Source organism: Panulirus ornatus, chromosome 72 (genome assembly GCF_036320965.1).
Source record: "Panulirus ornatus isolate Po-2019 chromosome 72, ASM3632096v1, whole genome shotgun sequence".
Lineage (NCBI taxonomy): Eukaryota > Metazoa > Arthropoda > Malacostraca > Decapoda > Palinuridae > Panulirus > Panulirus ornatus.
In genome coordinates, this window is record NC_092295.1 from 7,288,530 (window position 1) to 7,305,865 (window position 17,336).

At 39.6% G+C, this 17,336-nt stretch overlaps 1 protein-coding gene across 1 annotated transcript; it reads left to right on the top strand.

The window, feature by feature from the left end:
- Positions 1–319: 319 nt before the first annotated feature.
- On the top strand, positions 320–7,864 carry Lst8 (MTOR associated protein, LST8). Its single transcript, XM_071660565.1, has 6 exons — positions 320–569; positions 1,463–1,677; positions 3,398–3,548; positions 3,954–4,156; positions 5,483–5,625; positions 6,954–7,864. Exons 1-6 carry the CDS (start codon positions 450–452, stop codon positions 7,073–7,075), a joined length of 954 nt encoding a protein of 317 aa, XP_071516666.1. The 5' UTR covers positions 320–449; the 3' UTR covers positions 7,076–7,864.
- Positions 7,865–17,336: the final 9,472 nt, after the last annotated feature.

Consider the following 17,336-nt stretch of genomic DNA (forward strand, 5'->3'; position numbering starts at 1 on the left):
CTTTTAGCATATAGCACAAAATGGATTGGAAATGATGATGGTAACTTTATACATAATTTCGTCATGTACATTATAGCAAAATTGAAAATGGTGCAAATGATGATAGATAGATAGAAAGATAGATAGATGATAGAAATTTATTATGTAGCATAGTAAAATCGGGAACGGACCTTGCGATGATAGACAGGCACATAGCGAATCTATTAAGCAGCGTATTACTTAATAGGACTGGAATAAATGATAGATAAACATAACTTGATAACGAAGTTATTATGGAGCATATGACGACCATTGAGCGAGGCTGCTGACGAGAACGTTCGCTGAAGATTGTTGTATGATGGTCGCTGGAGGTGTTTACTGATGTTTATTGTTGACCCTCGCCTTGGTTTAAGATTGTTATGAGAGTATGTGACCAATATAAAGAGTATTTAGCGTCTTACTTGTGAATTATGTCGGCCAATGACCTGGCAAACCAGGTCCTCTTGGCCACAGCCAGCTACGACCACACCATCAAGCTATGGCAGGCTCACAGTGGGATATGTCAGCGGACCCTAAAGCACCCAGAATCTGTATCCTTCTGTACCCTAATTACGTTGTGCGGGATAAGTGTTGTCTCTGTAAGGAGAAAAAAAAATGGGTAAGGAATGAGGGAACGTAGGTGACGAGAGAGGGAGGGGAGAATTAAAGGAAGGAGATATGGTAAGGTTGAGAGAATGTTATAGAAATTAAGTTAGAATGTCTATAGATATCTGATTTTCCTTTAAATTATCGTTTCCAACCCAGAATTGTCTTATGATCAAGTTTTGCGGTGTTTTTCAGGGGTATTAATGTCTGTATTACAAAGATATATATTTCAAGGTGATGACCACCTTTACGTTTGAATAATGGTTGATATATGAGACCGAGGTTTGTTTGACTCTAGGGCACCACAGAATTTTTTGCTCTAAAATTGGTAGTTTGTAGGATTAGTGCTCTGCCAATCTATTATCTTGAGATATTAAGTCGTTTTGTTTTGCACTGATAGTGGGTAATCACCTATTTAACTATACATGAAAACTGTCTTTGGATATCTACTGATTTTGTTTTGTGTTTCCGGAAAAGATCAAAAATTGTAGATTGTGATTTGGAGCATTATGAATAATTTACAGTGGAATAAGATAAGAATGGTTAAGCATCACTTGGATGATTATTTATATTTCGTTTTCATATGTAAAGTAAAATTAGGGAGGGCTGTGAACTTTAGAGAAAATGTGAGGTTGCCTGTAATAGAAGTAGGTGAAACATTTAAAGAAATAACAGAATGTGTAAAAACTCCTTTTGGCTTTTGCCAGGAGCCAACATTCAATGTAGTTTTTAGTGTTACAGTCAATATGTATACGTAGCTTTGGTGTCTATAGCCATTGCTACATGGTTCAGAATCTTCACCCAGTAGTTAATTTTGCACCTTAACCCATGCTTTTAGCAAGTAAATGCAATGGAAATAACCCCAGATCGCCAACTGTTGGCTGCAGCTGGCTACCAACACATACGCATGTATGACTTAAAATCACTGAATGAAGACCCTGTTATTAACTATGAAGGAGTGAGCAAGAACGTTACTGCACTTGGATTTCAGGAAGATGGAAAGTGGATGTTCACAGGTGGTGAAGACTGTACTGCAAAAATTTGGGACTTGAGGTGATCAGTGATTAGTTTTCATTTATTATATTTTTGCCATATAATGTAAAAAACAAGCAAGATATTAGTGAAAAAATAATTTTTAATGTTATGTACAGTATTCAGTTGCATATTCAGTCTGAAAATGAGTTAGACACTAACATTAAACTCTAATTCCCTGTTTGTATTCAAATTTACACTTATGTACTTTGAGTATGGACTGTAAATCATTATATTTACTATGGATAGAATGTCTGAGTATGTATATGTATGTATACATTGAAATGTCTAGGTATGTATATGTACGTGTGTGGGTGTTTATATATATACAGTATGTGTATTTGGGTGGGTTGGGCCATTCTTTCGTCTGTTTTCTTGCGCTACCTCGCAAACGCGGGAGACAGCGACTAAGTATAATAGAATGTCAGACTGTTCAGAGTGTGAGGGTTCACAGTAGAGTTCATTTTTGCAGTTTGATAAAGTCTTGAAAAAACTTTTACTGTTCTTGTACTAGATTAACTGAACCAAGAGGAAGCAAGATATAAGAGAAGTAACACTGTCAGAATCTTTCTTTATATCAAGGACTCCAACATAGAGTTCCCCAGGGTCACTCAGAGAGGGTAGCCAAACTGTTGTGATAAGGAAGGAAAGGATGTCAAAAATGGATTTTGCTTTGCAGAACCCATACTAAAGATCAAAGATGAGACTGAAATTTAAGATGCTTAAGGGAATAGGAACCAAGGTAAGACTTTAAAGCTTTTGAGGAATTAGATGCAAGACCAGTAAAACAGTATTGGGAAGGTTAGAATGGCAACCTTTTTCTTTTCTTCTTCTTTAATTGCATTTTTATTATCATATGTGTCCAAGAACAAGAGATTAAGAAAAATCTTAGCTTTTTACGGTTAGGGGTAAGAGAGTGTAAAGTCATTAGAGGGGAAATCAGATAAAGAAGAGAACCAGAATAAGTTGCTCTGTGGCTTTGTCATTAGGAGGCACAACTATGATGTTGTTGGAATGGGGATGCAATAGAAAAGTAGTATGAAGTAGGTTTTTAGAGTTGCTTTTAGCCAAAGACCAAAAAGTACCTGTCATTGGAAGAAGGATAGTTGTCACACATTTGAATTAAGGATTGCTTTGCCTCAGTAATAGAAAATTTGCAGTGATTTTGTTGACTATGAAAGCTGTGTGCAGGTCAGAGGGAGGAAAGTTTTTCCAGGTATGGTGATATGCTAGACCCTATTCCTGAATGGCAACAGAACAGGAATAGTTGAACCATACATTGGAGATAGTCTTAGAGGAAGAGGGGGTTATTTGTCTCCATCCTTACAACAAAAACATGTGCAACAAAGACAAAAGCAAAATCAAAGAATTATTTTTGTAAGTTAATTCAGGCAGCATTATTAAAGTGTCCATGTTGGTTTTTAGAAGAGGCAGCCAGTGGAAAAACTACATTAAGTATAGAAACATTTACAAGAGTCTGGTCTGATGGACCAGTCAGGAAGAAAGATGTGTAGCTATAACATGAAATATTAGTGATGAAAGAAAAGGCTGAGGGTGTTTTAAGAGTGGTTTTAATGATAAGGAGTATGGGAAGTGTGGTTGATGATTTGTTCCAGAGCAAGATTGGATTGCTATACAAATTAAAGCGTTGTCCAGTGTCTGGAAATTATTTTGAATTGGCCGTCCTTCTTTGTAGATACAGAAATACAAAGGTTATGGTGCATAATGCTTTGTTTTGCAGATCATGCAACCTCCACGTGTCTAGAATTTTCCAAGTGAGTACCCCAGTCAACTGTGCCTGCCTGCACCCCAACCAAGCTGAGCTTTTTGTTGGAGACCAGTCAGGAGTCATCCACATATGGGATGTGAAAACTGAACATAACGAACAACTGGTGAGCTATTCTTTTAGAGACGTTTTGTATTCAAGTCCCTCTATGCCATTATGAAACTGAGAGATATCTATGACTTTTTTTTTTGTGAAAGACTTTATTAAAAAGCCATACCAAAAACCAAACCCATTTTGGTTTTTATTAGCCACAGGTACACTAAGCTGATTAAAAAAATTTTGGTTAATGGAATCATGATCCAGATATTATGAGGTCTCATGCATTAGTGAAATGACTGATAGTTTAAGTAAGTTTAACTAGGTATGTGAGACACATACATTTTTTTTTTTTCATTTTGTATGAAATACTGTACAAGATACAGTAAGAGGAAATATCAGTGAGTTAGGTGGAGGTATGGCACTAAACAAAAGAATTTAAGAGGGAACATTACCAAATGATTTTATCATTCAGATACCTGAACCTGATGCTAGTATTCAGAGCATTGCCATAGACCCAGAAGGAACATATATGGCTGCTGTCAACAACAAAGGAAAAGCATATGTGTGGCGACTGTCTGGAGGAACTGGTGACACTCCCATTACCTTAACACCAACGAGATCCATTCTTGCACACAACAGCTATGCCCTCAAAGTCAAGTTCAGCCCAGATTCCACGTAAGATCCTTTTCTTAACTTTTAGTGCCTCACTCTCACCAGACAGCTGATAGAGGGCAACTCTAGCATTGTATTTTTTGAGGCTCTTAAGTAATGTGTCTTTATTATTACTTCTACCTAATGCTCCCACCTAGTTTTCCTACCTACTACTTTTACCGAATGCCTACCTGATGTTTCTACTCTGCTCCTTACTATTACCATCTTGCCAAAAGGTAGGGCTACCCTGTATCACTCACTGCAGGACAAATTTTAGTTACAAAGAATGAATTCTGTGAGATAAGGCCCAGTCCTCTGTTCTTAACGCTACCTTGCTAATGCGGGAAATGGCGAATAGTTTAAAAGAAAAAAAGAAAGTGTTGTCAGGTGCTATGTGTGACAAGGAGAAATTATATGTTTGTGGACAGAATACCAGCAGTCCACCTACCTGGGTCAGAGGAGTACAGCTGTGCAGCCTTCACTGACCCTACTGATACCCAGGCGGATAGTACCAGTAATATACTTCCCTGGTTGGTGGCTGCTTATTAACTACTACCTACAAAACTGCAATCAGTATGTATGACAATTCACGTTTCTTTTATTTTTGAGTAAGTAAGTTAGTGTAAGTGTTTACAGAAGAGTTGAATAGTGCAATGATGAATGAACAAATGGGAACGATAATTAGGGGAGCAGATGAGGAAGTCGTGACAGGCAAAGAAATGTAAAAGAGGAGGAGGTTGTGGTGTGTTTGGGAAGAGATGGTGTTAGAGAGTCTGGAAAAATGGTTTGATGAAAAAAGTGGAGAAAATGAAAGATACTTAAGGTAAAGTGTGGTAAAGCATTAGGATGGATGGGGTTGCTCTTAGGTTTCTCAAGGACTGGCAGAATGTAAGTTTTGTGCCCTTATGTAAAGGCAAGTGGGACGAAAATGAATACCCAAATTACAGAAGTATAAGGTTAGCGAGTATGCATAGTAAGGTGCATGGGAGAATGATGATTAAGAGGGTGATGGCAATCACTCTCTGCCCCAGTAGTTTCTTGTAGGTGGCCCATTGCTACTCCTTAAACTGGTCCCTTTTGACCTCTCTCCTTTGGATGGATGTATTTTCATTGATACCTTTGCTTTCTTCCATCTGTTAGCTCTCTCTCTCTTACTCTCCAGATTTTCTTTAGGAATTTTAGTTTACTGTCAAATGCTTTCATCTAATTCATGGGGAAGTATATGATATGTATTAGTTTTGAGCATTAGGCTTATTTTTAAAGAAAAAAAAGGTATGCAGTACAATTATCTATTAAATTCCAAAAGATTATTTGTTTCCATATGAATTTTTCTTTGTAATGATTTCATAGTATGATGGTAACAACATCAGCTGACCGCACTGCTCGCTTATGGAAGACAGCAGATTTCTCTCAGATGATAGAACTGAGTGACAGTAGCCAAAAGTGGGTTTGGGATGTTTCGTTTTCTGCTGATTCACAACACATTATAACAGGTAAATGAACTTTTTTGTTTCTGTACCTGCCAAAAATAATGGGTAAATGGACCTTTTTGTTTCTATACCAGCCATACACCAAGACATGAAACTTGGCCTGTCATATCTCTACTAGACTTATTCCAGTATCATGTAAAGAAGTACCTGAATGAGGTAGTTTTGCAGTTTTTCTTCGACAAAAGTGAATTCAATTATTCAAATTCTTGTTATTAACTCTGTAACCATATCCATGGATCAGGTGCATATAGGCATTCAGCTTGTGTGTGAATTGATTTTGTAGGGTTTGGTCCCCAATTCCAACTTCACAGTCTGATTGAAGGCAGAGACTCACAGTTCATGGGATGGAGTCGTTACATGTAATGGAGTTGTTACATGACTTCAGACAATTAGAATCATCCAATGTGATTTTGGTTATATGTAAGAAGAATGGGGAGACTAAATTAGAGATGGAGGGTTGGAGTGAAAAAGATTTTGAGTGATCTGAGCTTGAACACAGAGTGAAAGGTAAATTGGAACAATTTGGTACAGTGGTTTGATGTGCTGTCTCTGGACTGAACCAGGGCATTTGAAGCCTCCAGGTCTGTGGGGTCTGGTTGTGGATAGTGAGCTATAGTTTCGATACGGTACCCATGACAGTTAGAAAATAGATGTGAGCGGATGCAGCCTTTCTTCATCTGCTCCTCACACTATTTTGCTTATGCAGCAAATAGCAGTCGAGTATAAAAATCTATACTTGATAGGGTGGCAGAAGTAGGGTATTAGGAGGGCAGAAGTAAAACATTTGGAATATTGAGATATGTGAATTGAGAGAGACATAGCAAATGATTAGGTGAAAAGGGAAGAAGTGGTGAAACTCTTGCATGAGATGAAGTGTGGTAAAGTGGGATCTCAGTTGATTTTCTCAAGAAAGTGGGTGACACTGTAGTTGATTGGTTAAGCAGGATTTTCAGTGTATGTATGTAGGGCATAGGATGAGATTAATGAAGACTGGTAAAATGTCTGTATAGTGCCAATATATCAGCAAGGTGGACAAAAGTGAAAGTTTGAATTACAAAGGTGGTGACAGCCATAGAGCATCACATTATTGAGGAATAATGTGGAGAAAGCATATGAAGGGATGATAGGGATGCATTGTTGAAGGTACAATGAATATATGATGTAGAAGAAAGCTAATAGAGGCAGTGAGGAATTTTATCAAGAGAGTAAGCTGTGTGCATGGGTAGGAAGAGAAGGGGTCGAGAAGTTCCAGGTGAATTATGTCATTAATGTTTAAAAGTTTTTTATAAGGACAGATATTTGTTTTACTTCATATTTGTTTACCTCCACAGGATCTTCAGACAACACAGCTCGCTTATGGTCAGTAGAGACTGGTGAAATTAAACGAGAATACAGTGGTCACCAGAAAGCTATCACAGCAATAGCATTTAAGGATGTATTGTATCCATGTTGATATTGAAGTCACATATCAAATCTAAGAGTAAATGCAAGATATAAATGATGTATAAAAAAAAAAGATAATGTTTGCAGTGTATGACATGGTGCTGAATTATGGAAAATGTCTTCTCTTAAAGGATGAAGCCTATTATTATATCCCATTCTTTTGTGGTATTCCCCATGGCTGTTTTCTGTCTTGTCAGTAGAGTTTACTTAAGCATTATTTTGTAATTTACAGTTTTTATAATTGAAAAATTTTAGTATATGATTAACCTGTTTATCTTTAACGTCAGTTCTTTTAATGTATTTTTCAAATTCTGAGTATATAGTAGATATGATTTAAGATGTAGAAAAGTGTAAAAGCCCTTGAAATTTAGATGTTGCCTCTTCCATTTCAGGGTATTATGAAATCAGTATGTTTTGATGTGCATTACACAGTTGTCATAGATATGGAACTTGTGGAAAAGTACATTTGAGAGCCTTAAATGTTTAAGGGGGAACTGTGGCCAAGTTAATGGTTAGGTTTTATTCTAAGCTAGGTAGAGTTGGCTGGATCATGTTTGTGATATGCACATGATTGGTTCTTGACATTTCAAGTCCGTAAACTGGGTAATTACCAGCTCACTAAGGAAAGTGTTACTTCACTTAGAGGAAACAGCAAAATGGACAGTTATCAAGTGATTCAAATATCATGAAAGCAGTGTGTTTGTTAATCATCATCGTTTAAAATCTACCTCCTTGTGTAAATTGTCATTTTGTGAAGTGGCAATCATTATACACAAAATAATAAAATACCATTGTTGTTCATTTATTTTCTACAAGCCTGCCAGTTATGATGGATTGTGTACATTTCAGAGGAGATAAGTAGAGTCCAGATTTTCCAACTGCTTTTAGCAACATGATATATATATATATATATATATATATATATATATATATATATATATATATATATATATATTTATTTATTTATATTTATTATACTTTGTCGCTGTCTCCCGCGTTTGCGAGGTAGCGCAAGGAAACAGACGAAAGAAATGGCCCAACCCCCCCCATACACATGTATATACATACGTCCACACACGCAAATATACATACCTACACAGCTTTCCATGGCTTACCCCAGACGCTTCACATGCCTTGATTCAATCCACTGACAGCACGTCAACCCCGGTATACCACATCGATCCAATTCACTCTATTCCTTGCCCTCCTTTCACCCTCCTGCATGTTCAGGCCCCGATCACACAAAATCTTTTTCACTCCATTTTTCCACCTCCAATTTGGTCTCCCACTTCTCCTCGTTCCCTCCACCCCCGACACATATATCCTCTTGGTCAATCTTTCCTCACTCATTCTCTCCATGTGCCCAAACCATTTCAAAACACCCTCTTCTGCTCTCTCAACCACACTCTTTTTATTTCCACACATCTCTCTTACCCTTACGTTACTTACTCGATCAAACCACCTCACACCACACATTGTCCTCAAACATCTCATTTCCAGCACATCCATCCTCCTGCGCACGACTCAATCCATAGCCCACGCCCCGCAACCATACAACATTGTTGGAACCACTGTTCCTTCAAACGTACCCATTTTTGCTTTCCGAGATAATGTTCTCGACTTCCACACATTCTTCAAGGCTCCCAGAATTTTCGCCTCCTCCCCCACCCTATGATCCACTTCCGCTTCCATGGTTCCATCCGCTGCCAGATCCACTCCCAGATATCTAAAACACTTTACTTCCTCCAGTATTTCTCCATTCAAACTTACCTCCCAATTGACTTGACCCTCAACCCTACTGTACCTAATAACCTTGCTCTTATTCACCTTTACTCTTAACTTTCTTCTTTCACACACTTTACCAAACTCAGTCACCAGCTTCTGCAGTTTCTCACATGAATCAGCCACCAGCGCTGTATCATCAGCAAACAACAACTGAATCACTTCCCAAGCTCTCTCATCCCCAACAGACTTCATACTTGCCCCTCTTTCCAAAACTCTTGCATTCACCTCCCTAACAACCCCATCCATAAACAAATTAAACAACCATGGAGACATCACACACCCCTGCCGCAAACCTACATTCACTGACACCAATCACTTTCCTCTCTTCCTACACGCACACATGCCTTACATCCTCGATAAAAACTTTTCACTGCTTCTGACAACTTGCCTCCCACACCATATATTCTTAATACCTTCCACAGAGCATCTCTATCAACTCTATCATATGCCTTCTCCAGATCCATAAATGCTACATACAAATCCATTTGCTTTTCTAAGTATTTCTCACATACATTCTTCAAAGCAAACACCTGCTCCACACATCCTCTACCACTTCTGAAACCACACTGCTCTTCCCCAATCTGATGCTCTGTACATGCCTTCACCCTCTCAATCAATACCCTCCCATATAATTTACCAGGAATACTCAACAAACTTATACCTCTGTAATTTGAGCACTCACTCTTATCCCCTTTGCCTTTGTACAATGGCACTATGCACGCATTCCGCCAATCCTCAGGCACCTCGCCATGAGTCATACATACATTAAATAACCTTACCAACCAGTCAATAATACAGTCACCCCCTTTTTTAATAAATTCCACTGCAATACCATCCAAACCTGCTGCCTTACCGGCTTTCATCTTCCGCAAAGCTTTTACTACCTCTTCTCTGTTTACCAAATCATTTTCCCTAACCCTCTCACTTTGCACACCACCTCGACCAAAACACCCTATATCTGCCACTCTATCATCAAGCACATTCAACAAACCTTCAAAATACTCACTCCATCTCCTTCTCACATCACCACTACTTGTTATCACCTCTCCATTTACGCCCTTCACTGAAGTTCCCATTTGCTCCCTTGTCTTACGCACTTTATATATATATATATATATATATATATATATATATATATATATATATATATATATATATATATATATATATATATATTTTTTTTTTTTTTTTTTATACTTTGTCGCTGTCTCCCGCGTTTGCGAGGTAGCGCAAGGAAACAGATGAAAGAAATGGCCCAACCCCCCCCCCCCATACACATGTATATACATACGTCCACACACGCAAATATACATACCTACACAGCTTTCCATGGTTTACCCCAGACGCTTCACATGCCTTGATTCAATCCACTGACAGCACGTCAACCCCTGGTATACCACATCGCTCCAATTCACTCTATTCCTTGCCCTCCTTTCACCATCCTGCATGTTCAGGCCCCGATCACACAAAATCTTTTTCACTCCATCTTTCCACCTCCAATTTGGTCTCCCTCTTCTCCTCGTTCCCTCCACCTCCGACACATATATCCTCTTGGTCAATCTTTCCTCACTCATTCTCTCCATGTGCCCAAACCACTTCAAAACACCCTCTTCTGCTCTCTCAACCACGCTCTTTTTATTTCCACACATCTCTCTTACCCTTACGTTACTTACTCGATCAAACCACCTCACACCACACATTGTCCTCAAACATCTCATTTCCAGCACATCCATCCTCCTGCGCACAACTCTATCCATAGCCCACGCCTCGCAACCATACAACATTGTTGGAACCACTATTCCTTCAAACATACCCATTTTTGCTTTCCGAGATAATGTTCTCGACTTCCACACATTCTTCAAGGCCCCCAGAATTTTCGCCCCCTCCCCCACCCTATGATCCACTTCCGCTTCCATGGTTCCATCCGCTGTCAGATCCACTCCCAGATATCTAAAACACTTCACTTCCTCCAGTTTTTCTCCATTCAAACTCACCTCCTAATTGACTTGACCCTCAACCCTACTGTACCTAATAACCTTGCTCTTATTCACATTTACTCTTAACTTTCTTCTTCCACACACTTTACCAAACTCAGTCACCAGCTTCTGCAGTTTCTCACATGAATCAGCCACCAGCGCTGTATCATCAGCGAACAACAACTGACTCACTTCCCAAGCTCTCTCATCCCCAACAGACTTCATACTTGCCCCTCTTTCCAAAACTCTTGCATTTACCTCCCTAACAACCCCATCCATAAACAAATTAAACAACCATGGAGACATCACACACCCCTGCCGCAAACCTACATTCACTGAGAACCAATCACTTTCCTCTCTTCCTACACGTACACATGCCTTACATCCTCGATAAAAACTTTTCACTGCTTCTAACAACTTTCCTCCCACACCATATATTCTTAATACCTTCCACAGAGCATCTCTATCAACTCTATCATATGCCTTCTCCAGATCCATAAATGCTACTTACAAATCCATTTGCTTTTCTAAGTATTTCTCACATACATTCTTCAAAGCAAACACCTGATCCACACATCCTCTACCACTTCTGAAACCACACTGCTCTTCCCCAATCTGATGCTCTGTACATGCCTTCACCCTCTCAATCAATACCCTCCCATATAATTTACCAGGAATACTCAACAAACTTATACCTCTGTAATTTGAGCACTCACTCTTATCCCCTTTGCCTTTGTACAATGGCACTATGCACGCATTCCGCCAATCCTCAGGCACCTCGCCATGAGTCATACATACATTAAATAACCTTACCAACCAGTCAATAATACAGTCACCCCCTTTTTTAATAAATTCCACTGCAATACCATCCAAACCTGCTGCCTTACCGGCTTTCATCTTCCGCAAAGCCTTTACTACCTCTTCTCTGTTTACCAAATCATTTTCCCTAACCCTCTCACTTTGCACACCACCTCGACCAAAACACCCTATATCTGCCACTCTATCATCAAGCACATTCAACAAACCTTCAAAATACTCACTCCATCTCCTTCTCACATCACCACTACTTGTTATCACCTCTCCATTTACGCCCTTCACTGAAGTTCCCATTTGCTCCCTTGCCTTACGCACTTTATTTATATATATATATATATATATATATATATATATTTTTTTTTTTTATACTTTGTCGCTGTCTCCCGCGTTTGCGAGGTAGCGCAAGGAAACAGATGAAAGAAATGGCCCAACCCCCCCCCCATACACATGTATATACATACGTCCACACACGCAAATATACATACCTACACAGCTTTCCATGGTTTACCCCAGACGCTTCACATGCCTTGATTCAATCCACTGACAGCACGTCAACCCCGGTATACCACATCGCTCCAATTCACTCTATTCCTTGCCCTCCTTTCACCATCCTGCATGTTCAGGCCCCGATCACACAAAATCTTTTTCACTCCATCTTTCCACCTCCAATTTGGTCTCCCTCTTCTCCTCGTTCCCTCCACCTCCGACACATATATCCTCTTGGTCAATCTTTCCTCACTCATTCTCTCCATGTGCCCAAACCACTTCAAAACACCCTCTTCTGCTCTCTCAACCACGCTCTTTTTATTTCCACACATCTCTCTTACCCTTACGTTACTTACTCGATCAAACCACCTCACACTACACATTGTCCTCAAACATCTCATTTCCAGCACATCCATCCTCCTGCGCACAACTCTATCCATAGCCCACGCCTCGCAACCATACAACATTGTTGGAACCACTATTCCTTCAAACATACCCATTTTTGCTTTCCGAGATAATGTTCTCGACTTCCACACATTCTTCAAGGCCCCCAGAATTTTCGCCCCCTCCCCCACCCTATGATCCACTTCCGCTTCCATGGTTCCATCCGCTGCCAGATCCACTCCCAGATATCTAAAACACTTCACTTCCTCCAGTTTTTCTCCATTCAAACTCACCTCCCAATTGACTTGACCCTCAACCCTACTGTACCTAATAACCTTGCTCTTATTCACATTTACTCTTAACTTTCTTCTTCCACACACTTTACCAAACTCAGTCACCAGCTTCTGCAGTTTCTCACATGAATCAGCCACCAGCGCTGTATCATCAGCGAACAACAACTGACTCACTTCCCAAGCTCTCTCATCCCCAACAGATTTCATACTTGCCCCTCTTTCCAAAACTCTTGCATTTACCTCCCTAACAACCCCATCCATAAACAAATTAAACAACCATGGAGACATCACACACCCCTGCCGCAAACCTACATTCACTGAGAACCAATCACTTTCCTCTCTTCCTATACGTACACATGCCTTACATCCTCGATAAAAACTTTTCACTGCTTCTAACAACTTTCCTCCCACACCATATATTCTTAATACCTTCCACAGAGCATCTCTATCAACTCTATCATATGCCTTCTCCAGATCCATAAATGCTACTTACAAATCCATTTGCTTTTCTAAGTATTTCTCACATACATTCTTCAAAGCAAACACCTGATCCACACATCCTCTACCACTTCTGAAACCACACTGCTCTTCCCCAATCTGATGCTCTGTACATGCCTTCACCCTCTCAATCAATACCCTCCCATATAATTTACCAGGAATACTCAACAAACTTATACCTCTGTAATTTGAGCACTTACTCTTATCCCCTTTGCCTTTGTACAATGGCACTATGCACGCATTCCGCCAATCCTCAGGCACCTCACCATGAGTCATACATACATTAAATAACCTTACCAACCAGTCAACAATACAGTCACCCCCTTTTTTAATAAATTCCACTGCAATACCATCCAAACCTGCTGCCTTGCCGGCTTTCATCTTCCGCAAAGCTTTCACTACCTCTTCTCTGTTTACCAAATCATTTTCCCTAACCCTCTCACTTTGCACACCACCTCGACCAAAACACCCTATATCTGCCACTCTATCATCAAACACATTCAACAAACCTTCAAAATACTCACTCCATCTCCTTCTCACATCACCACTACTTGTTATCACCTCCCCATTTGCGCCCTTCACTGAAGTTCCCATTTGCTCCCTTGTCTTACGCACTTTATTTACCTCCTTCCAGAACATCTTTTTATTTGAAGAATGTATGTGAGAAATACTTAGAAAAGCAAATGGATTTGTATGTAGCATTTATGGATCTGGAGAAGGCATATGATAGAGTTGATAGAGATGCTCTGTGGAAGGTATTAAGAATATATGGTGTGGGAGGAAAGTTGTTAGAAGCAGTGAAAAGTTTTTATCGAGGATGTAAGGCATGTGTACGTGTAGGAAGAGAGGAAAGTGATTGGTTCTCAGTGAATGTAGGTTTGCGGCAGGGGTGTGTGATGTCTCCATGGTTGTTTAATTTGTTTATGGATGGGGTTGTTAGGGAGGTAAATGCAAGAGTCTTGGAAAGAGGGGCAAGTATGAAGTCTGTTGGGGATGAGAGAGCTTGGGAAGTGAGTCAGTTGTTGTTCGCTGATGATACAGCGCTGGTGGCGGATTCATGTGAGAAACTGCAGAAGCTGGTGACGGAGTTTGGTAAAGTGTGTGGAAGAAGAAAGTTAAGAGTAAATGTGAATAAGAGCAAGGTTATTAGGTACAGTAGGGTTGAGGGTCAAGTCAATTGGGAGGTGAGTTTGAATGGAGAAAAACTGGAGGAAGTGAAGTGTTTTAGATATCTGGGAGTGGATCTGTCAGCGGATGGAACCATGGAAGCGGAAGTGGATCATAGGGTCGGGGAGGGGGCGAAAATTTTGGGAGCCTTGAAAAATGTGTGGAAGTCGAGAACATTTTCTCGGAAAGCAAAAATGGGTATGTTTGAAGGAATAGTAGTTCCAACAGTGTTGTATGGTTGCGAGGCGTGGGCTATGGATAGAGTTGTGCGCAGGAGGATGGATGTGCTGGAAATGAGATGTTTGAGGACAATGTGTGGTGTGAGGTGGTTTGATCGAGTAAGTAATGTAAGGGTAAGAGAGATGTGTGGAAATAAAAAGAGCGTGGTTGAGAGAGCAGAAGAGGGTGTTTTGAAATGGTTTGGGCACATGGAGAGAATGAGTGAGGAAAGATTGACCAAGAGGATATATGTGTCGGAGGTGGAGGGAACGAGGAGAAGAGGGAGACCAAATTGGAGGTGGAAAGATGGAGTGAAAAGGATTTTGTGTGATCGGGGCCTGAACATGCAGGAGGGTGAAAGGAGGGCAAGGAATAGAGTGAATTGGAGCGATGTGGTATACAGGGGTTGACGTGCTGTCAGTGGATTGAATCAAGGCATGTGAAGCGTCCGGGGTAAACCAAGGAAAGCTGTGTAGGTATGTGTATTTGCGTGTGTGGACGTGTGTATGTACATGTGTATGGGGGGGGTTGGGCCATTTCTTTCATCTGTTTCCTTGCGCTACCTCGCAAACGCGGGAGACAGCGACAAAGTATAAAAAAAAAAAAAAAAAAAAAAAATATATATATATATTTGTATACATTATCTCCCTCATTTAGCTTATTTGGCTAAAATTCTTATTGTGGCAATTTATTCCTTGAATTTGACAGTCAGATGAACTAAAATGAGGCAGAAATACATTTACATTTTGAAGGTATCAATTGCTTTTGCTGAATTTTTTCAGATTTGGAAAAAATTAGGAATTTTTTAGATCTCAAAAAGTACATAGAATCTTCACAAAAATATGAAAAAATCAATATCTTTGTTTTTTGCAACTTAGGGTATATTTATCACAGTATACAATAGGTATCTTATTTTGAAAATATCAACGTCAGCATCTGCAAAATCATTCAGATCAACTTAAACTTTGGCATTGTGGTATCTAGGGACAGTTTTATTAGAGTAACAGCCTATGTATGGGCTCACAGTCACTAGTCCATATTACCTCAGCCCTTAATAGTATTTTTCCCCTGCCACTTCCATCACAGTACTGTATCTTTTTATTTTCCTCGTTCTACACTCCATCCACTCAATAAACTCTCCTCTACTCGTAAAATCTATCATCTCTTTGTGGTTAAAGAACCACTCCACTTTTCTAGACTCTATATCTACCTTGTGATAATGCTGGTTGCACACATGGTTATATTTTTTCTTAGCAATACCTTGTTTGAAGTTCCAGCAAGAATATGGTTACATTTTCTCTTGCCAATACTGTTTCAAGTTCCAGCAACTACCCTGCCTCAGAGAATTATGAAATACTTTTTGTTCCCAACCAACAATCCTTGGTGAAAGCACTACTAAATATTTAGGTTTTTGTAAATTTTCCATCTAAAGCTCTTCCATTTATTTTCTTCATTTGACATACATTCAACTATATTCAGTGTTTGTTCTTACCATTCTTGAATACACCCACCTTTTATGCATTCACTATTCTATGTACATATTATCTTGAGCTTTATTTTCACATATATAAGATAGATGTAGCACAAAAAGCATCTGTAGTCACACTTATCAGTTAAGGCTTGTGTGTTTATGACCAAAGGCTTTCACAGTAATAGGAATGTTTTGTACTTATTTCCTTGGCACAGTAAGTTGACATGTCAAGACTTGGCACACTAAGTTAACATGTCCTGAGGTTTTGCCTTCATGATTCATATCACGCTCATATACTAAGAGCTTCCTCAACACAACATGAGAAATCATTCCCCTGTGATCCTCATTTGAAATATCCCACATGCATCTTTTCTGTATAATCCTTGCAACAGTACTACCAGATATCTTCATAACTGGCTAATTGTCTGTCCCACATCTCCATGGCCATTCTGTCTCAGATTCTTGTTCATATGTTTTATTAGTTTTTTCACACCAAAGAAGTGGTCAAGTTACACTACAGTGTCAGCAAAAAACATTGTCCACCCATTATATTTAAGGATGACACATGGGTAAGATTTGTTATGGGTATAAGCATATGATGCTCACAAGGTGAAATTATCAAACATTTTTTCATTGAAATTAGTGTTGCTAATGGTCTTCTTTCTTTACTGTTTCCTGCTGCCACTTCATTTTTGGAATTTCACTTCTAGCTGCTGTGTTTCTAACACCTGTGCTTTAAGATGGTTGACCCATAGCTTTCTAAGGAGGAAAAAGCCCGAATTCTCACCTGGAAGCAAGAGAATACGGATCTCCATAAGATTTTGGGGGGCACTAGGAGCTCACCTGCAACACCTCATCAGTGCCTTACCTCATTTAGGAGATCAAGACCCTATGGACCCAAAACATGGACCTAGAATACTTCTGGAACCTCACCAATTCCTTGCAGATGGTAATCAAGGTCGGAGGAGAGATGACAAAGTACAAAAATGTATGTGTGACATCACCTTTGAAAATGTAATGAGAGGCAGATAAGGTTTGTACTGGACACTGTCTTAGTGGGGCTTGGCTATAGATGGTAAACTGGTTTTGATATACTGTACTGTATTGTATGTGACAGATGGTAATTTGATGTGTGAAGGAGCTCATTTTCCTTTTGTTTCAAACACTACTGCACCA

Coding starts and splice junctions, on each gene's coding strand:
- Lst8 (XM_071660565.1), top strand. CDS start 450: ATGTCGGCCAATGACCTGGCAAACCAGGTCCTCTTGGCCACAGCCAGC. Junction 1,678..3,397: donor GCAAAAATTTGGGACTTGAG/GTGATCAGTGAT, acceptor TTTGTTTTGCAG/ATCATGCAACCTCCACGTGT. Junction 3,549..3,953: donor CTGAACATAACGAACAACTG/GTGAGCTATTCT, acceptor TTTATCATTCAG/ATACCTGAACCTGATGCTAG.